The sequence below is a fragment of the Lontra canadensis genome, unplaced genomic scaffold, assembly GCF_010015895.1.
Source record: "Lontra canadensis isolate GAN:19392208 unplaced genomic scaffold, GSC_riverotter_1.0 scaffold77, whole genome shotgun sequence".
In the NCBI taxonomy this organism is placed as follows: Eukaryota; Metazoa; Chordata; class Mammalia; order Carnivora; family Mustelidae; genus Lontra; species Lontra canadensis.
This window is the reverse complement of record NW_022631071.1, coordinates 10,232,408-10,246,371: the sequence shown is the minus strand read 5'-3', so window position 1 is coordinate 10,246,371 and position 13,964 is coordinate 10,232,408. Positions and strand designations below refer to the sequence as shown.

Here is a 13,964-nt window from a genome sequence, read left to right as displayed (position 1 = left end):
GCTACCTATGTGACATTCCTGATAAAAGCAGCTTACTGTTTATAAGAAAATTTTTATGACCCATTTTGACACCCACATTTCTAAAGTATATTAAACACTGACCTGACTCCTTAAAAGGACTATACAGAATTTAGCCTTTTCAAAGACCCAGGGTCATACTTAGGTTACACAATGGTAAACTTTAGAACTGGTAAATAGGTCACCTAATTCAAATCTCCCACTTTATAGATGAACAAACTGGCATCCCAAGAGGTGATGTAATTTGCCCAAAGTCACCCAGTAGAAAGGTCACGTGATTCCTATTACACCAGGCTGCCTCATCTATTATGCTATGTGGAACACATAGTTACTTATCTAGGTAAGTAGTCACAATTTAGGAGCAATAATCTTTGTAATTTCTCCCATGTTTGTTATCTTGGTTATCTCATTTCTTTCCCCATAATCTTTAGGAATAAAACTCTTAAATCAAAAAGGATCTATGTGTTTATCCCCTGCAGGAAAAATTTTAAGCTAGCCCACTCCACAGTCCATCTTAGGGAAAGAACTCCCAAAGTATAATTGTGTGGTATACTTCAGAAAGGAAAGGGATGCAGACTGAATCCCTATGTGTCGTCTTCAGAAAGCAAGAAGGATGCAATGGTAAGTCCTCATTAGCTTAAGAACAGTTCTGAGGCTGTGACTATAGGAATCCCAGTCTCTGAAAACAGGCAAAACAGTAAAGTTCACAAGGCAGGGACTAGATTCTCAGTAAATGTGGGTTGAATACTCTGAAAAATGAGTGTCTGTCATTATACAAACTGGTCCCAGGCCATTTTACTGTTTGACATAGGCTTGCACTTTAGGTGTTTGTCTCTTTCCTTTCCCACTGGGATATGAACTATCACTTATATCTAATGACATCCCCCAAACACAGCTTTTGCAGAAGTTGAGGATGTTTCTAATATGTTCTGAGCATATGGAATTATTTCTAAAATAAAAATACGCTCTAAGCGAGGGCCTGAATGATTCCACTATGTAAGAAGCACGCCAATATTATCACAGTTCTCCTAACTTCCATCTTGCCTGCTCTTCTGTTGAACTGTTGGCTCTCATGTAGATTGCGGATTACACAGATGTCACCTCCAGTGAGGTATTATTATGTTACTAGGACTATTTTTAACCTGAAACCAATGATACTTCTCTACAGCCCACAAAATTATCATTCCAATGTCTTTTTAAAAGGCAAAATGTCTTGAAAATGACAACCATGTACCCAAACTGAAAGCCACTCTCTAGAACATCACTTACATTCAGTTTTGTCCTCTCCTTTAAGACTCCAGATGGCCCCCCTTCCTTATTCCATTTTCTTCTATAATTTTCACAGCTCAAATACTTTATTTTATTCCTCTGCCTTTGGGTGTTTGACACATATTTCCTGTATTTTGTAATCAGAAAGAAATGGACATAACTAAGAAAATACATACAAAACTTTATCTTCTCATAATCTCTTCAAAACATGACCTTAAGAAAAATCTTGTGATATGGAAAGTAAAAAAATAAATAAATAATAAAAAACTAATCAAGGACAAAGGGATTTGAATATTATCTACAGATGTTTTTATTTGAAGCCATTGTCTCTTTACACAGCTAAATCTACTAAAAGAAAAATTACATTTCATAGCCTATTTCTTCATGTTTGTGATACATACATGTTTAATTCTGCTTTTGTCAGTAAAACTGAAACGAAGAAATGCTGCTTTTCCTAAAATTTACTCAAGCTAGTACTTAGTAATGCAAACATATACAACATGTGGAGCCCAACATGGGGCTTGAACTCAATGGCCCTGAGATCAAGATCTGAGCTGAGATCAAGAGTTAGATACTTAATGGACTGAGCCACCCAGGTGCCCCTAATGCAAACATTTGTAAGGTTACTTCCAGCAAACTATTTCCGAAGAAAAATATGCCAAACACATTAACAATAATTTCAATTAAGTAATGACTGGAATTATTAGAATCATTTGGGAAATGACTTTTATCCAATTTCCCCATTTTTAACATACCTAAAAACAAAGCTTCATAACATAAAGTTCTGCAGCGTCCATGATAAACTCAGAGTATGTTCACCATTAAGTGATATAAAAAAAACTTACAATTAACTTCAAGTAAGTTCTTCCTATAATTTGAGAAATAATATTACCCTCACTGGAATAGGTCTAAAATTAATCTTTTTCTAAATACACCAGATGCCGCCTAATGCAATTTTCTGTATCACTCACAGTATCTTCCTACCTCTACCATAACAGACTCTAACAAAATGAATATAGTCCATATTATGAACTGAACCAGAAAGCAACTATTTAAGAATTAATGGCACTTAATAATAGGAATTAACACTCTTATCAATTAAAATTTGAATCCAGATAAGAAAAAATCTTATAATGGTTCAAAAAAATTTTTTAAAACACCCCAAGTTCCTAGGTAACAAAAAAGAAAGGCAATAATATAGAATCCAAGTATGGTATAACAGCTATTCAAAAATGGATGTTGTTCTCGATTTTAGGATAGACTGGAGAGAACAAATGAATAGTCAATTGGCTCCTTCCAGCTCTCATCCAACATCTGTTCACAGCAACTACAGCCAAGTTACCTGAAGCCATGCAGTTTTCATAATGGGAATACACATGCCTTTACTGTCCTCAGACCACTTACCCAGGTGCAACTAGAATAAGAGAATTTTTGGTTAGATAATACCTGAAAGAATATCTAGTTTACCCTTTCTGTATTTAAAAACAAGACGACTGAGGCTCAAAGAGATTAAGTGCCCTAGCAATTCAAACAGCTATTTAAAGGCCAAGCAAGGTCCAGAAACAACTGTTCTCAATTATTTCTATCAATATGGGTTAACTCTGAAGGTCTGAAGCACAGATTCTCCTTCTGGGATGGAATGGGCCTTTGGAAATTTACCAGCTGTATTATCTTGGGCACAGGGCAAACTTTCTAAACCCCCTTTTCCTCTTTTGTAAAGTGTAGAGAATACCTATTCTGAGGTTGTTGTACAAACAGCTTCTAAAGTGCTTAGCACCTCAATTAGAAAATAATAAGCATTCAAAACCAGGTAGCTATTATTTTTACTCCGGCCCTAGAAACATGGCTGCCCCTACTGTTTGAGAAGACAAAACTCTATTCATTAACACAATCGACAGGTTCTTATCCACCAGAGCTTCTCCAACCTACCACATTCTGCAAACAGGAGAAAACCCCACTCAACACCCTACTTCATGCCATCTAAAATCCGCCCTTTACACTATTAAGAAAAACAAAATACCAACTGCTGCCAAATATCTTCTGCCACGGGTTGTACGCTGAATTTGCCAACTAGAAATTGCAGGGGTTTTTCTGGCTCCACCCAAAACATGGAGAATAAATGATGGGTAAACGAGGGGAAGATAAGGTCACACACCTGAAGGGAAATTCACAGAAGCTTCTCAGCTCATTTAGTCGTGAGGAGATAGGTGGGTGATACAGAACAAAACGCTATCTTCCAGCATCATAAAGCAGGAATGGCTACCTCAACAAAATACAATTCCCTAGGCTTGTCAACACAATAGAAAAAGAATCCGTGTAAATTAATACACGAGCAACAATGAGCATCTTCCTGGAAAACCTGAGGACTGAGCTGTATCCGAGCTGCACTACACCCTAAGACTACATAAATATATGAAAAATTCCTAAGGGCGAGACAACATGATGGGGAATATCACCTTGAAATCAACAAGGAGGGAATCATGTCATACCAAAAACGTCTCTTTGATAAAATCCCGACCCTGCGTTCTCACCACACTACAAACCCACCTCGCTCTAAGGAAATTACAGAATCACCCGCAGCAACCAACCTCAGCAATCGGCATCGACCAGATCGACCCCTACTCAAACGGCGCTAAGTATCGGGGGTCCAAGCCCCTCCCTGGAGCCGCCAAGTCCCGCGCTGACTCCACACTACCTCACTTCCTTCCCATCCTCCCTCCCATCCTCAATCCCCAGCATTTCTCGCTAAACGTCAACACTGACAGAGAAGGTAGGAACGAGACAGATTTCCTACACTTTGTTCGGGAAGTCCCAGGGCCACACATACCCGTCCCTATCACGATCACATCAAACTCCGAAGGGAGGTTGTCCGCCATCTTGAAAGGAAATGTGTCATGTGACTTTTGCTTGTGGAAATGAAATCTAGTCAGGCATCGCCCTGGTAGAAGGCGGAAGGGAAAACAGTGTATTCTGGATATTGTAGTGCTTGGGTGGCCGGTCCAGGTAGGCGGCTACAGCATTTTATTTAGAATGTTTACGCAAATGTTAAAAGTTCAGTTTATTTTACAGCCTAAGTGCAGTAGCGCGTTTAGCCTGGAGGTTTGGGGTAGTAATGAGATAGAAATGTTTGCTCTGCTAGCTAGGATGAATGGGAAAACCTGGGTGCCCGTTGGCAGTGATGAAGCAAGAATTGCTGGGATAGATGAAGGGCGGACTGAAATTGAAAGGGGCTTGGTCTGTGAACAAAGGAAATTTTCATTCCAGCCTGGAAACTTGTTTCCCCGTGTGTGTGTGTGTGTGTGTGTGTGTGTGTTTTCGTTTTGCGCCGCCCCCCCCCCAGGCATATTTTCGCACCAATTCTTTCAAACTATATCCCCTATCTTTTTCGTCTCCATGTCTCCCCAACGAAAACCCACGAAAAACCTCTCGCCTTAGCTTCGCCACAATGAAACCTAAGTTGCGTCTGAATTTTAGTTAGTCCAAGCAGCCACCCGGCAGTATATTTTTACAAAATCAGCTTCGCTTTACGGGAGGGGAAAAAAGATATGAAAGCATAGTAGTTGCTTGATAGGCATGTATTCGTTCTGAAACTGGTTTTTTATACGTGTACAAGGAGTCCATACAAGATTCTTCTGATAACCTGCTGCAGAAATGATCAAGGTAAAATGGCCTTATACTGAAGTGATTGTGTTTGAAAATTAATGAGGGACTTTAGGGCTCATTGTACTTATTTTAGGTATTTTACAAGAGTTTCAAAATAATTCAAGAGAGAAATAATTTCAAAAGAGTAAGTGCTGGTAGTGGACCTTCCCTTCCACCATCTGCCCTCTGAACTGTTTGTGGTTTCCTAGTCACACTGTTTTTCCTTGAGCATGGAATGATATTCCCATTCTCCAGTTAACATATCCTTAATATTCAGCTCAGGTTCTACCACCTCCTCCTTTTATCTCCTCCCTATATCGTGTTGAATTTCCCTATGTAGTGTTAACACCCTGTTACAGCCTCCCAAAGGGCAGTAAAATTTTTTGCATTTATGTTGGTTTCTATACAATACACAAACCTCCACACATACAAAAGGATACACCCAGATATATAATGCCCTAAATTATAAGTCTCTCTATGACAGGGTCTGGGCCTTACCCATCTTTTTACCCCCTGCATCTAACATGAACCTGTTGCTTGGTAGGAATGCCAATAAGTGTTTGCTGAACTGAACTTAGTTCTGACTCCCCTTGCACATGGCAAGTACTATGAATACAAGGACTAAGTCTTCATCTTTATATCTGCCAACACTATCATATGTCTTATATATTGAAGATGCTTAACACATGTTTGTTACTTTGCTAAGGTTCCATGAAAATTTTTTAAAATTGTATTTTACTAGGTTGGATTTTGTTTTGTTTTGCTGCATTTTGCCATAATATTTAGCAATATTTTACATGTTTTCTTAATTTCTTTTATGGACTTTCTGGATGTATTGAACAATTCTCTTGTGATTGTCCTCTGATGAATATTTTGTGTAAGATACTCCTCTGAGATGTGTAATGTATTATTGTTCAGTAAATCACTCTGCCATTTGCCTTGATACAAAAACAAAGTTTTGAGTACTATCAGAAGTGAAATAGGGGTGCCTGGGTGGCTTAGTGGGTTAAAGCCTCTGTCTCCAGCTCAGGTCATGATCCCAGGGTCCTGGGATTGAGCCCACGGTCCTGGGATCAAGCCCCACATCAGGCTCTCTGCTCAGTAGGGAGCCTACTTCCCCATCTCTCTCTCTCTCTCTCTGCCTGCCTCTCTGCCTACTTGAGATCTGTCTGTCAAATAAACAAATAAAATCTTAGGGGCACCTGGGTGGCTCAGTGGGTTAAGCCTTTGCCTTTAGCTCAGGTCATGATCTCAGGGTCCTGGGATGGAGCCCTGCATCCAAGGATCTCTGCTCAGCAGGGAACCTGCTTCCCCTATCTCTCTTTCTCTGCCTGCCTCTCTGCTGACTTGTGATCTCTGTCAAATAAATAAATTAAATATTTAAAAAAAAAGAAAAAGAAGTGAAATAGATCTATGAGACTCTTAATACTACCGGTGGAAATGAAAATTAATAGATTTCCCAGAGTAAACACAGGAAACTTCAGAATCTCTAACAGTGAGAAGCTATGAATGGGTGGTTAAAAACATGATAAATTAAGGTATCTCTATTGATATGTGTATATGTGTGCGCATATATATATATATATATATATATATCTTTTTCAATATGAGTATATCTAACTTTCTATGGACTCAAATTTTCTAACAAATAGATACAATGTGAAGACACAACTTATTATTTCACTCAATTTTCCTTAAATATTTATTAAATACCTACTATGTGCAAGGCACTGAATTAGATGCTGGAATTACAGCAATGAGTAAAACAGACAAAAACCCCTGACTTCATGAAATTTACATCTAGTGGGATATAAAATAAAATAAACAAGTAATATTACTCTGTCATGCTAATTTTCCAATATGTTTTGCCCCAAATATGAAATCCCTTTCATTCTGAAGCTAGAAAGCAGGACCCTCAGAAAGGTAAAATTGCCAGCCTATATTGAGCTGTTCAAATGTATTTTTACAGATCGTCTACAAACTAAAGATGAATATAGGGGTTGGTAATGTCAGCAAAATAGCATGAAGCAAAGCAGCTTAATTGCTATATATTCTATTACTCTAAGGATATCTATTTTTGAGAACTGAAATATTTTATTTGGATAAGTCACAGTATGGTGAGATGAGGGATACAAATTGACTTACCTATTAAATCACTGTGATTCTAATTTTGTACTTAATGATTTCCTGAGCTGAAAAACCATGATTCCCTCAACATTTACCTTGTATTCAAAAGCTTACTTAACTGTGGGATCTGATGTGTCATCTTTTTACAAACCAGTTATTTAATGGTCTCTATCACTGGCTTTCCTTTGAGCTCCAGATCCATATATTCAAGCCCTCACTCAATTTCTCTTCTGAAAATGTCCAATACCAAACTCTTGAATATTTCAGCCCCACTCCCAAACCTCTTCATCCAGTATTCTCTCCCTTAGAAGCGATATCACCTTCTAATCAGTTACTCAAGTAAAAAACCTTAAGAATCATTCTTGATGTATCATTCTCTTTTGTTCTTAAACCAATTTCATCAGCAACTCTTGCCAGATCTATCTCAAAGTTATATTGGAAACATATCCACCTCACAATCTGGACTGCCTGCATAATCTCTTGCCTAGACTACTACAGTAGGTCCCAGCTGGACCCCTCATTTATGCTTGCTTCTCTTCAGTCCACTGTCTACACTGTAGAAAAGTTTTAAAATTTCAAATATAGGGGTGCCTGTCTGGCTCAATTGATGGAGCATGTGACTCTTGGTCTCAGGGTTGTGAGTTCAAGCCCCACATTGAATGTAGAGATTACTTAAAAATAAAATCTTTTTTAAAAATGTCAAATCTAATTTGTCCTCCCCTCTCCCTAAAACTAGCATGATTTCGCATTTTTCTTTAAAACACACTCCAAAATTTTAGACATGGTCTAAAAGTCCCTGCTGGATTCTCTAGGCTCATCTCATACCTCTCACCCTTTTCTTTCTAAGCTCCAGCCATATTGTCTCTCCATTTGTCTGATACCCCATGCTCCTTCCTGCTTCAGGGCCTTCATTCATGTTTTTCCATGTGCTAAGGTGAACTTTTGTCCTCCCTTTCTTCTGCTTTAATCCTGCTCATTTTGAAGTTCATTCAAAACATCACTTTCTCTAACAAGTCTTCATCTAGGCCTCAATCTGCCTTAAGTCTCCTATCACCCTATACTCCTCCTTTTTTGAACTTTCTTGATTGGAAATATCAAATTACTTATGCAATTTCTTATTTCATATCCTCCTAGGATGTAAGTTACACAAAAGCAAAGACTGTGCCTATGTTGTTCACCATTATATTTCCAATACATCATTCATTGCCTAGCACATAATAGGCACTCAAAAATATCTGCTGAAATCCCACTTCTGGGTATATATCCAAAGCGAATAAAATCACTATCTCAAAGAGATATCTGAACTCCCATGTTCATTGCAACATTGTTCACAGTAGTCAAGATATGAAAACAACTTAAGTGTTCAACAGATGAATGGATCAATCCATCTATCTATCTATCTATAAAGGAATACTAGTCGGACCTTAAAAAGAAAGAAATTCTGCCACTTGTAATGACATGGATGAAACTAGAGAACATTATACTAAAGTAAAATAAGCCAGAGAAAGACAAGTATTGCATGATTTCATTTATATGTAAAAATCTAAAAATATATATATTTTTAAGTCAAACTCATAGTAACAGAGAGTAGAATGGTGGTTACCAGAGAAAGGCTGGGGGTGGAGGAAAGGGTAACATATTGATCAAAGGGTACAAAATTTCTGTTGAAACATGAATAAGTTCTGGAGACCTAATGTACAGCATGGTGACTATAGTCAAAAATGTATCATATACTTGAAATTTACTAAGATTGTAGATCTCAAGTGTTCTTACCACAAAAAAGGTAACTATGGGAGGTGATGTATATATTAATTAATTTGTGATAATCATTTCACATCATATATATCAAAACATTACATTGTTTACCTTAAATATATACAATTTTTATTTGTCAAAAATTAACAAATTAAATCTGTTGAATGAATAGGTAAATAATGAGGTACAGGATGTCTTCAGGAAACACCACATGAGTACTATTTTAAATGGGAATGAAATGAGTTGATTGCCCAGCAAACTTACTTGATCAACTTGTTTTGTGTTTGTAACTGAACAATATACACGTGGTTAATAAACAATCCAGCTAACACAAAATGTCAAACAAAGACTATAAGACTAAGAAATCTCCGTAGCCTCCTAACCCTACCCAAGGTTGTCCTCCCCAGAGTTAAGCACTATTATCCATTCCTTGTGAATCTTGCTGGAGATAGTGTATGTGTATGCATGTGTGTGTGTGTGTGTGTGTGTGTGTGTGTGTGTGTGTATAAGGGGAGCAGTAATCCCTTTATTTCTTTTTTGACACAAATGGTAGAGTGCTGTAAGCATTATTCCTCACCTTACACCTGTATTCTTTTATTTGATATATTTGGGAGATCTTGTGTTCTCAGAACATATGGGGACACCTCATTTTTAATAGTTTCCTATAATTCCATTATATGACTACAACGTGATTTACTTAATATTCCTCTATTGATAGATATTTAGTTTTTTTCTACTCTTTGGCTACTACACATGGTACTGCAATGAACATCCTTTTCTTAGGCAATATAGGATAATGGTTATGAGTTCAAACTCTTGGCCAGACTACCTAGACTGGAGTCCTACTTTCATCACTTACCAACTGAATGGTCTCAGATAAGTTCCTTAACCTCTCTGAATCTGTTTCCTCATAGGTAAAGTGACAATAGTATTACTTATTCTCCATGGTGGTTATGAAGGGTAAGTAAAGTATTTAACACTGTATTTGACTGGTAGTAAGCACTTGAGTATTAGTAGTAGTAATAGTAGTAGCTGCAGCAGCAGTCATTGTGGGCATATGTGAGATAACAAACTTTCACCCATCAGTTTGGCAAAATGGAATTATTTGATAACATATAGTATTGATAAAGTTCTGTGGGAGCAGTCTCGCTTGTACACTGCTAATGGAAGTGGAAATTGATGCAATTTCTTTATTTTTTTAAAGAAAAAAAGATTTTATTCTTAAGTAATCTCTACAGCCAACGCAGGGTTCAAATCTCAACCCCTAAGATCAAGAGTCACATGCTCTACTGACTGAGCCAGCCAGGCGCCCCCTGATATAATTTCTTTGAATGGCACTTTGGCAGTATCTATCAACATTTTATATGCATATATTTCATTATTTAGGACTTTTTCATTTGAAATTTATCCTGCAGACTAGTGAATTTTTTTTATTCTTAGTTGAAATGATTGATACCATATAGATCATTTCAATATTTTTTTCTGACTTCAGATTTTAAATTTGTGTGACCAAAGAATAACTTTTCATGTTAATAGTTATTTTGTCATGCAGTACTATAGAATACATATTTTTTTCTTACATGAAATATAAATTATCTCCCTCCATAAAAGCTTAGGAATTGAACATACAAACATATTTAAGAAAGGCTTATCTAAATTCAAGAATTGTAAAAGTTAGTGGTATGATGGTAGGGGTCTTTGTTCATTGACTTCTAAACATCTAGAAGAATGCCTGTAATTGAGTAAGAGCTTAATAAGTATTTCTTGAATGCTGAAGGAGTGGAGATCTATAATAATCCCCTATAAAACCCTTTTCAATGCCATGGTCAGCCTTTTTCACAAAGTGTGTTCTGGGGAAGAGTAATTCTGTAGGATATTAGTAGGGGTTTCATAATCAAATACAGTTAGAAAGCAATTAAAGTCAAAAGGTTTATTAACTAGCAGACTCTTTAGATCTTTTATAATAAATATGTGAACTATGATGATTTCATAATAACTTTTTAAAAATGTTTTTTATTTGAGTATATTTGACACAGGAACTTTTTAAAAGTGGAATAAATTTATCTATCTGAGAGAGAAGGAGAGAGCACACACATAAGTGGGGAGAGACAGAGGGAGAAAGAATCTGAAGCAGACTCTGCACTGAGCGGGGAGCTAGACCCAGGGTGCTATCTCATGACCACGAGATCGTGACCTGAACTGAAAATAAGGTTTGGTTGCTTAACTGACTGAGCCACCCAGGTACCCCAACACAATAACTTTTAGAGTACAGAACATACCTTGGGAAACACTAGCCTAGACTATTGGTCTGACTCAGAATGAAATTTCCTGTGTTTTCATAGATGATGTTTTTGCTCCATCATCATTAGTACGCAGCAAGAAATTTTCTAGGAGTGGTAATGGAGCCAGATGGAGCAGAACTATTACATATTCTTTCCAGATGTCAATGTTACTAGTATAGTTTATGATCCAGCAGCCACATAATTTTAAACACATATGTGTAAACACACATACACACACACAAATTGAATTCACTACCATGGAATTTCATTCTTACCATATTGTGAACAGCCAAACTTAGCAGACACTGATCTTCTAGTATAAACTAAAGTAAGAGTGCTAGAAAAGCCATCAGTACCCTGAGTTCTTTAAGTTTAAAAGAGCTTCTTAGAAAATAGTTATGTCTATATGAATGTATATCTCTTAACACCAGGGAAAACAAGCAGTAACAGTTAAGAAGTAAATTACTAACTCCTTAATACAAGTTCCAGACTTACAAAGGAAAAAAATTTTTTATATGCAGAACTAATGTTTGAGTTTACTTTGAATTAAAATTTTCCTGTCTCTAAAGCTGTGGTGGTAGTGGTAATAAAAATTCATGAGCACAAGTATTCTGGACAGTAAAACATAGCTGAAGTGGAGAAAATCCAGTCTACTGGAGAACAACTTGAGCTACCCAAAGTAGCACTTTTGTGAGCATGCATACTCTTTAAGGAGTTTTACAGTATACCCAGTTGAAATCAACTTGGACTTTTCCATTTCAAATACACACAAATATTATTCTATGATACCATTTCCTGTTGTATAAAATTCAGGTTCTTTGCATTCATGTTCATTTTTATCTTTAAAATATAATCAATGTCATGACAACAATCATTTCTACTATATTAGAAATATGTTTTAAGTACTAGCTTTAGTAACAAAGTGATTTGTATTATTGAGTTTGTCAGCTTAGTAAATATAGAAATATTCAGAATACGTTTATATTTTTTCATAGTCCTTGTAAAACAAAATGAAAAAACCATAAGTAATTTTGTGGGAATTTCATGAATGTTTATAGATAGACTTGCTATTCTTTTAGCTGTTTAATTGTAATGTCATAGTAATAGAAAGCAGCATACTGAATTTTGCATGGATGGGTAAGCACATTCAATAAGGAAGATTAAACAGAGTAAATCAAATACTGGATTAAACATTTTCTGCATAACAGACCACAAAATGTCTGCATAATAGACATTTATCTTACCAATGGCTCCTTAGCATTAGAAGCAAATAGAAGTGCATACCAACATAATTTAACTGAATATTCAATGGCCTGATTGCAAAGTTTCCCTATATTTTATTTTACTAACATCCAGTTAATTAGAACTGTTTAAACATATTCAGGCATACATATTGAAAAGATTAAGCATAAACACTATTCATTTACATTTCATCATCCAATAAATTAATTTGTTTTATTATCCCCAAAGTTTGAGCATAGTAAATTTTCTGTATGGTCGCACAAAGTAAAAAATTCAGAAAACACATGGAAATCTGCTATATGGGATGACTTCACATTTTAATTATATTTGATTTTTCATTTTTTATAAGAAAGAGATTCTTAAGTTAAAGATATATTTAGGGGTACTTGGGTGGTTCAGTTGATTAAGTGTCTGACTCCTGTTTTCAGCCCAGATCGTGATCTCAGGGTCGTGAGTTCAAGCCCCATATTGGGTTCCACACTGGGTATGGAGCCTACTTAAAAAAGTAAAATAAAATAAAATAAAGATATATTTAACATCAGAGGGTGTACTATTCCTCCCAAATTTGCTGAAAAGACCTCATATCAAAAATGTTTGTGAAGATTGTATTTATTTATTTAAGAGAGGTAGAGAGAGAGAGGCAGAGGCAGAAGGAGAAAAAGGCTCCTCATGGAGCAGGGAGACTGATGTGGGACTCAATCCCAGTATCCTGGGATCATGATCTGAGCTGAAGGCAGATTCTTAACCAATTGAGCCACCAAGGCACCCTCACATCAAGATTTTTAACACAGCTATTCATAGTAAAATTTGCAAATATTCTCTAATTTGTATTTATAGTCTATTCTATTATTTGTATTTTATCAGTACAGTTCTTACTATAATGCATTCATGTTGTGTTTCAATGTAAAACATTTTCAGTTAATTAGTCTTTATCAGGAAATGGTTGAATAATCTTAAGTTCAGAGCTTTTATTTATTCTAATCATCAAAGATATTGCTTTATTAAGTCAATGTATGACTCAAAACATTAGGAGTTGAAAGTCATTTCATGTTTGGACTAACTGTGACAAGATTGACTATAATGAGATCATTTGAACTATATTTTTTATTCTATAAAGGTACAAAGTGAAAGTGTGGAGAGGAACGCCTATTAAAAAGCAGGAATTTTCTCTGTATTTCTGTAATACTGATGTCTACCACTGTCACTGTACCTTCTCATGGATGCTCCCTCTCCTACACACCTGCCAAAAGGCAGCAGCCATGTTATAAATGCCACATGACTTCAAGCCTCCAGCCATAGTTGATTAGAGGACAAAGAATAAAGCTGACCCAAGAGAAACCATGCCTTGCAAATATTTATGCCTAAACTGGAGTCCTGTTTTAAAAAGGTAACCTGAGCCAATCAGTTTCCCTTTGAGAAATTCTAAATACATGACATAGAAGATGCAGTATAACAAAATCTGAAACAAAATATTGATTTGTCTTGATGTAAAGTGGGTTGAAGCAGCCGTTATGTGAGGTACCCATCTTTTGTATGGACACGATCAAGATAAGTACCAGAGGAAGTCAACTGGTAGAGAGAAAGGAAAGTAGAGGAGATCTAGAGAGAAGAGTGCAGGTACCAGGAGAG

General features: G+C 36.4%; 1 protein-coding gene across 2 annotated transcripts in view; it reads right to left on the bottom strand.

Annotated features, from left to right (window-relative positions):
- Positions 1-4,170, bottom strand: part of CHM (CHM Rab escort protein) — a 210,410-nt gene extending 206,240 nt beyond the window's left edge. The window contains exon 1 of one of the 2 annotated variants that reach the window (XM_032881813.1): positions 4,115-4,170. In XM_032881813.1, coding sequence (XP_032737704.1) covers positions 4,115-4,163 — 49 coding nt within the window. In that variant the 5' untranslated portion in view covers positions 4,164-4,170. Of the gene's footprint in view, positions 1-2,629; positions 2,702-4,114 lie in introns of those variants that run through there. The other variant, XM_032881814.1, reaches the window with a different exon arrangement.
- Between the last annotated feature and the right edge of the window lie 9,794 nt (positions 4,171-13,964).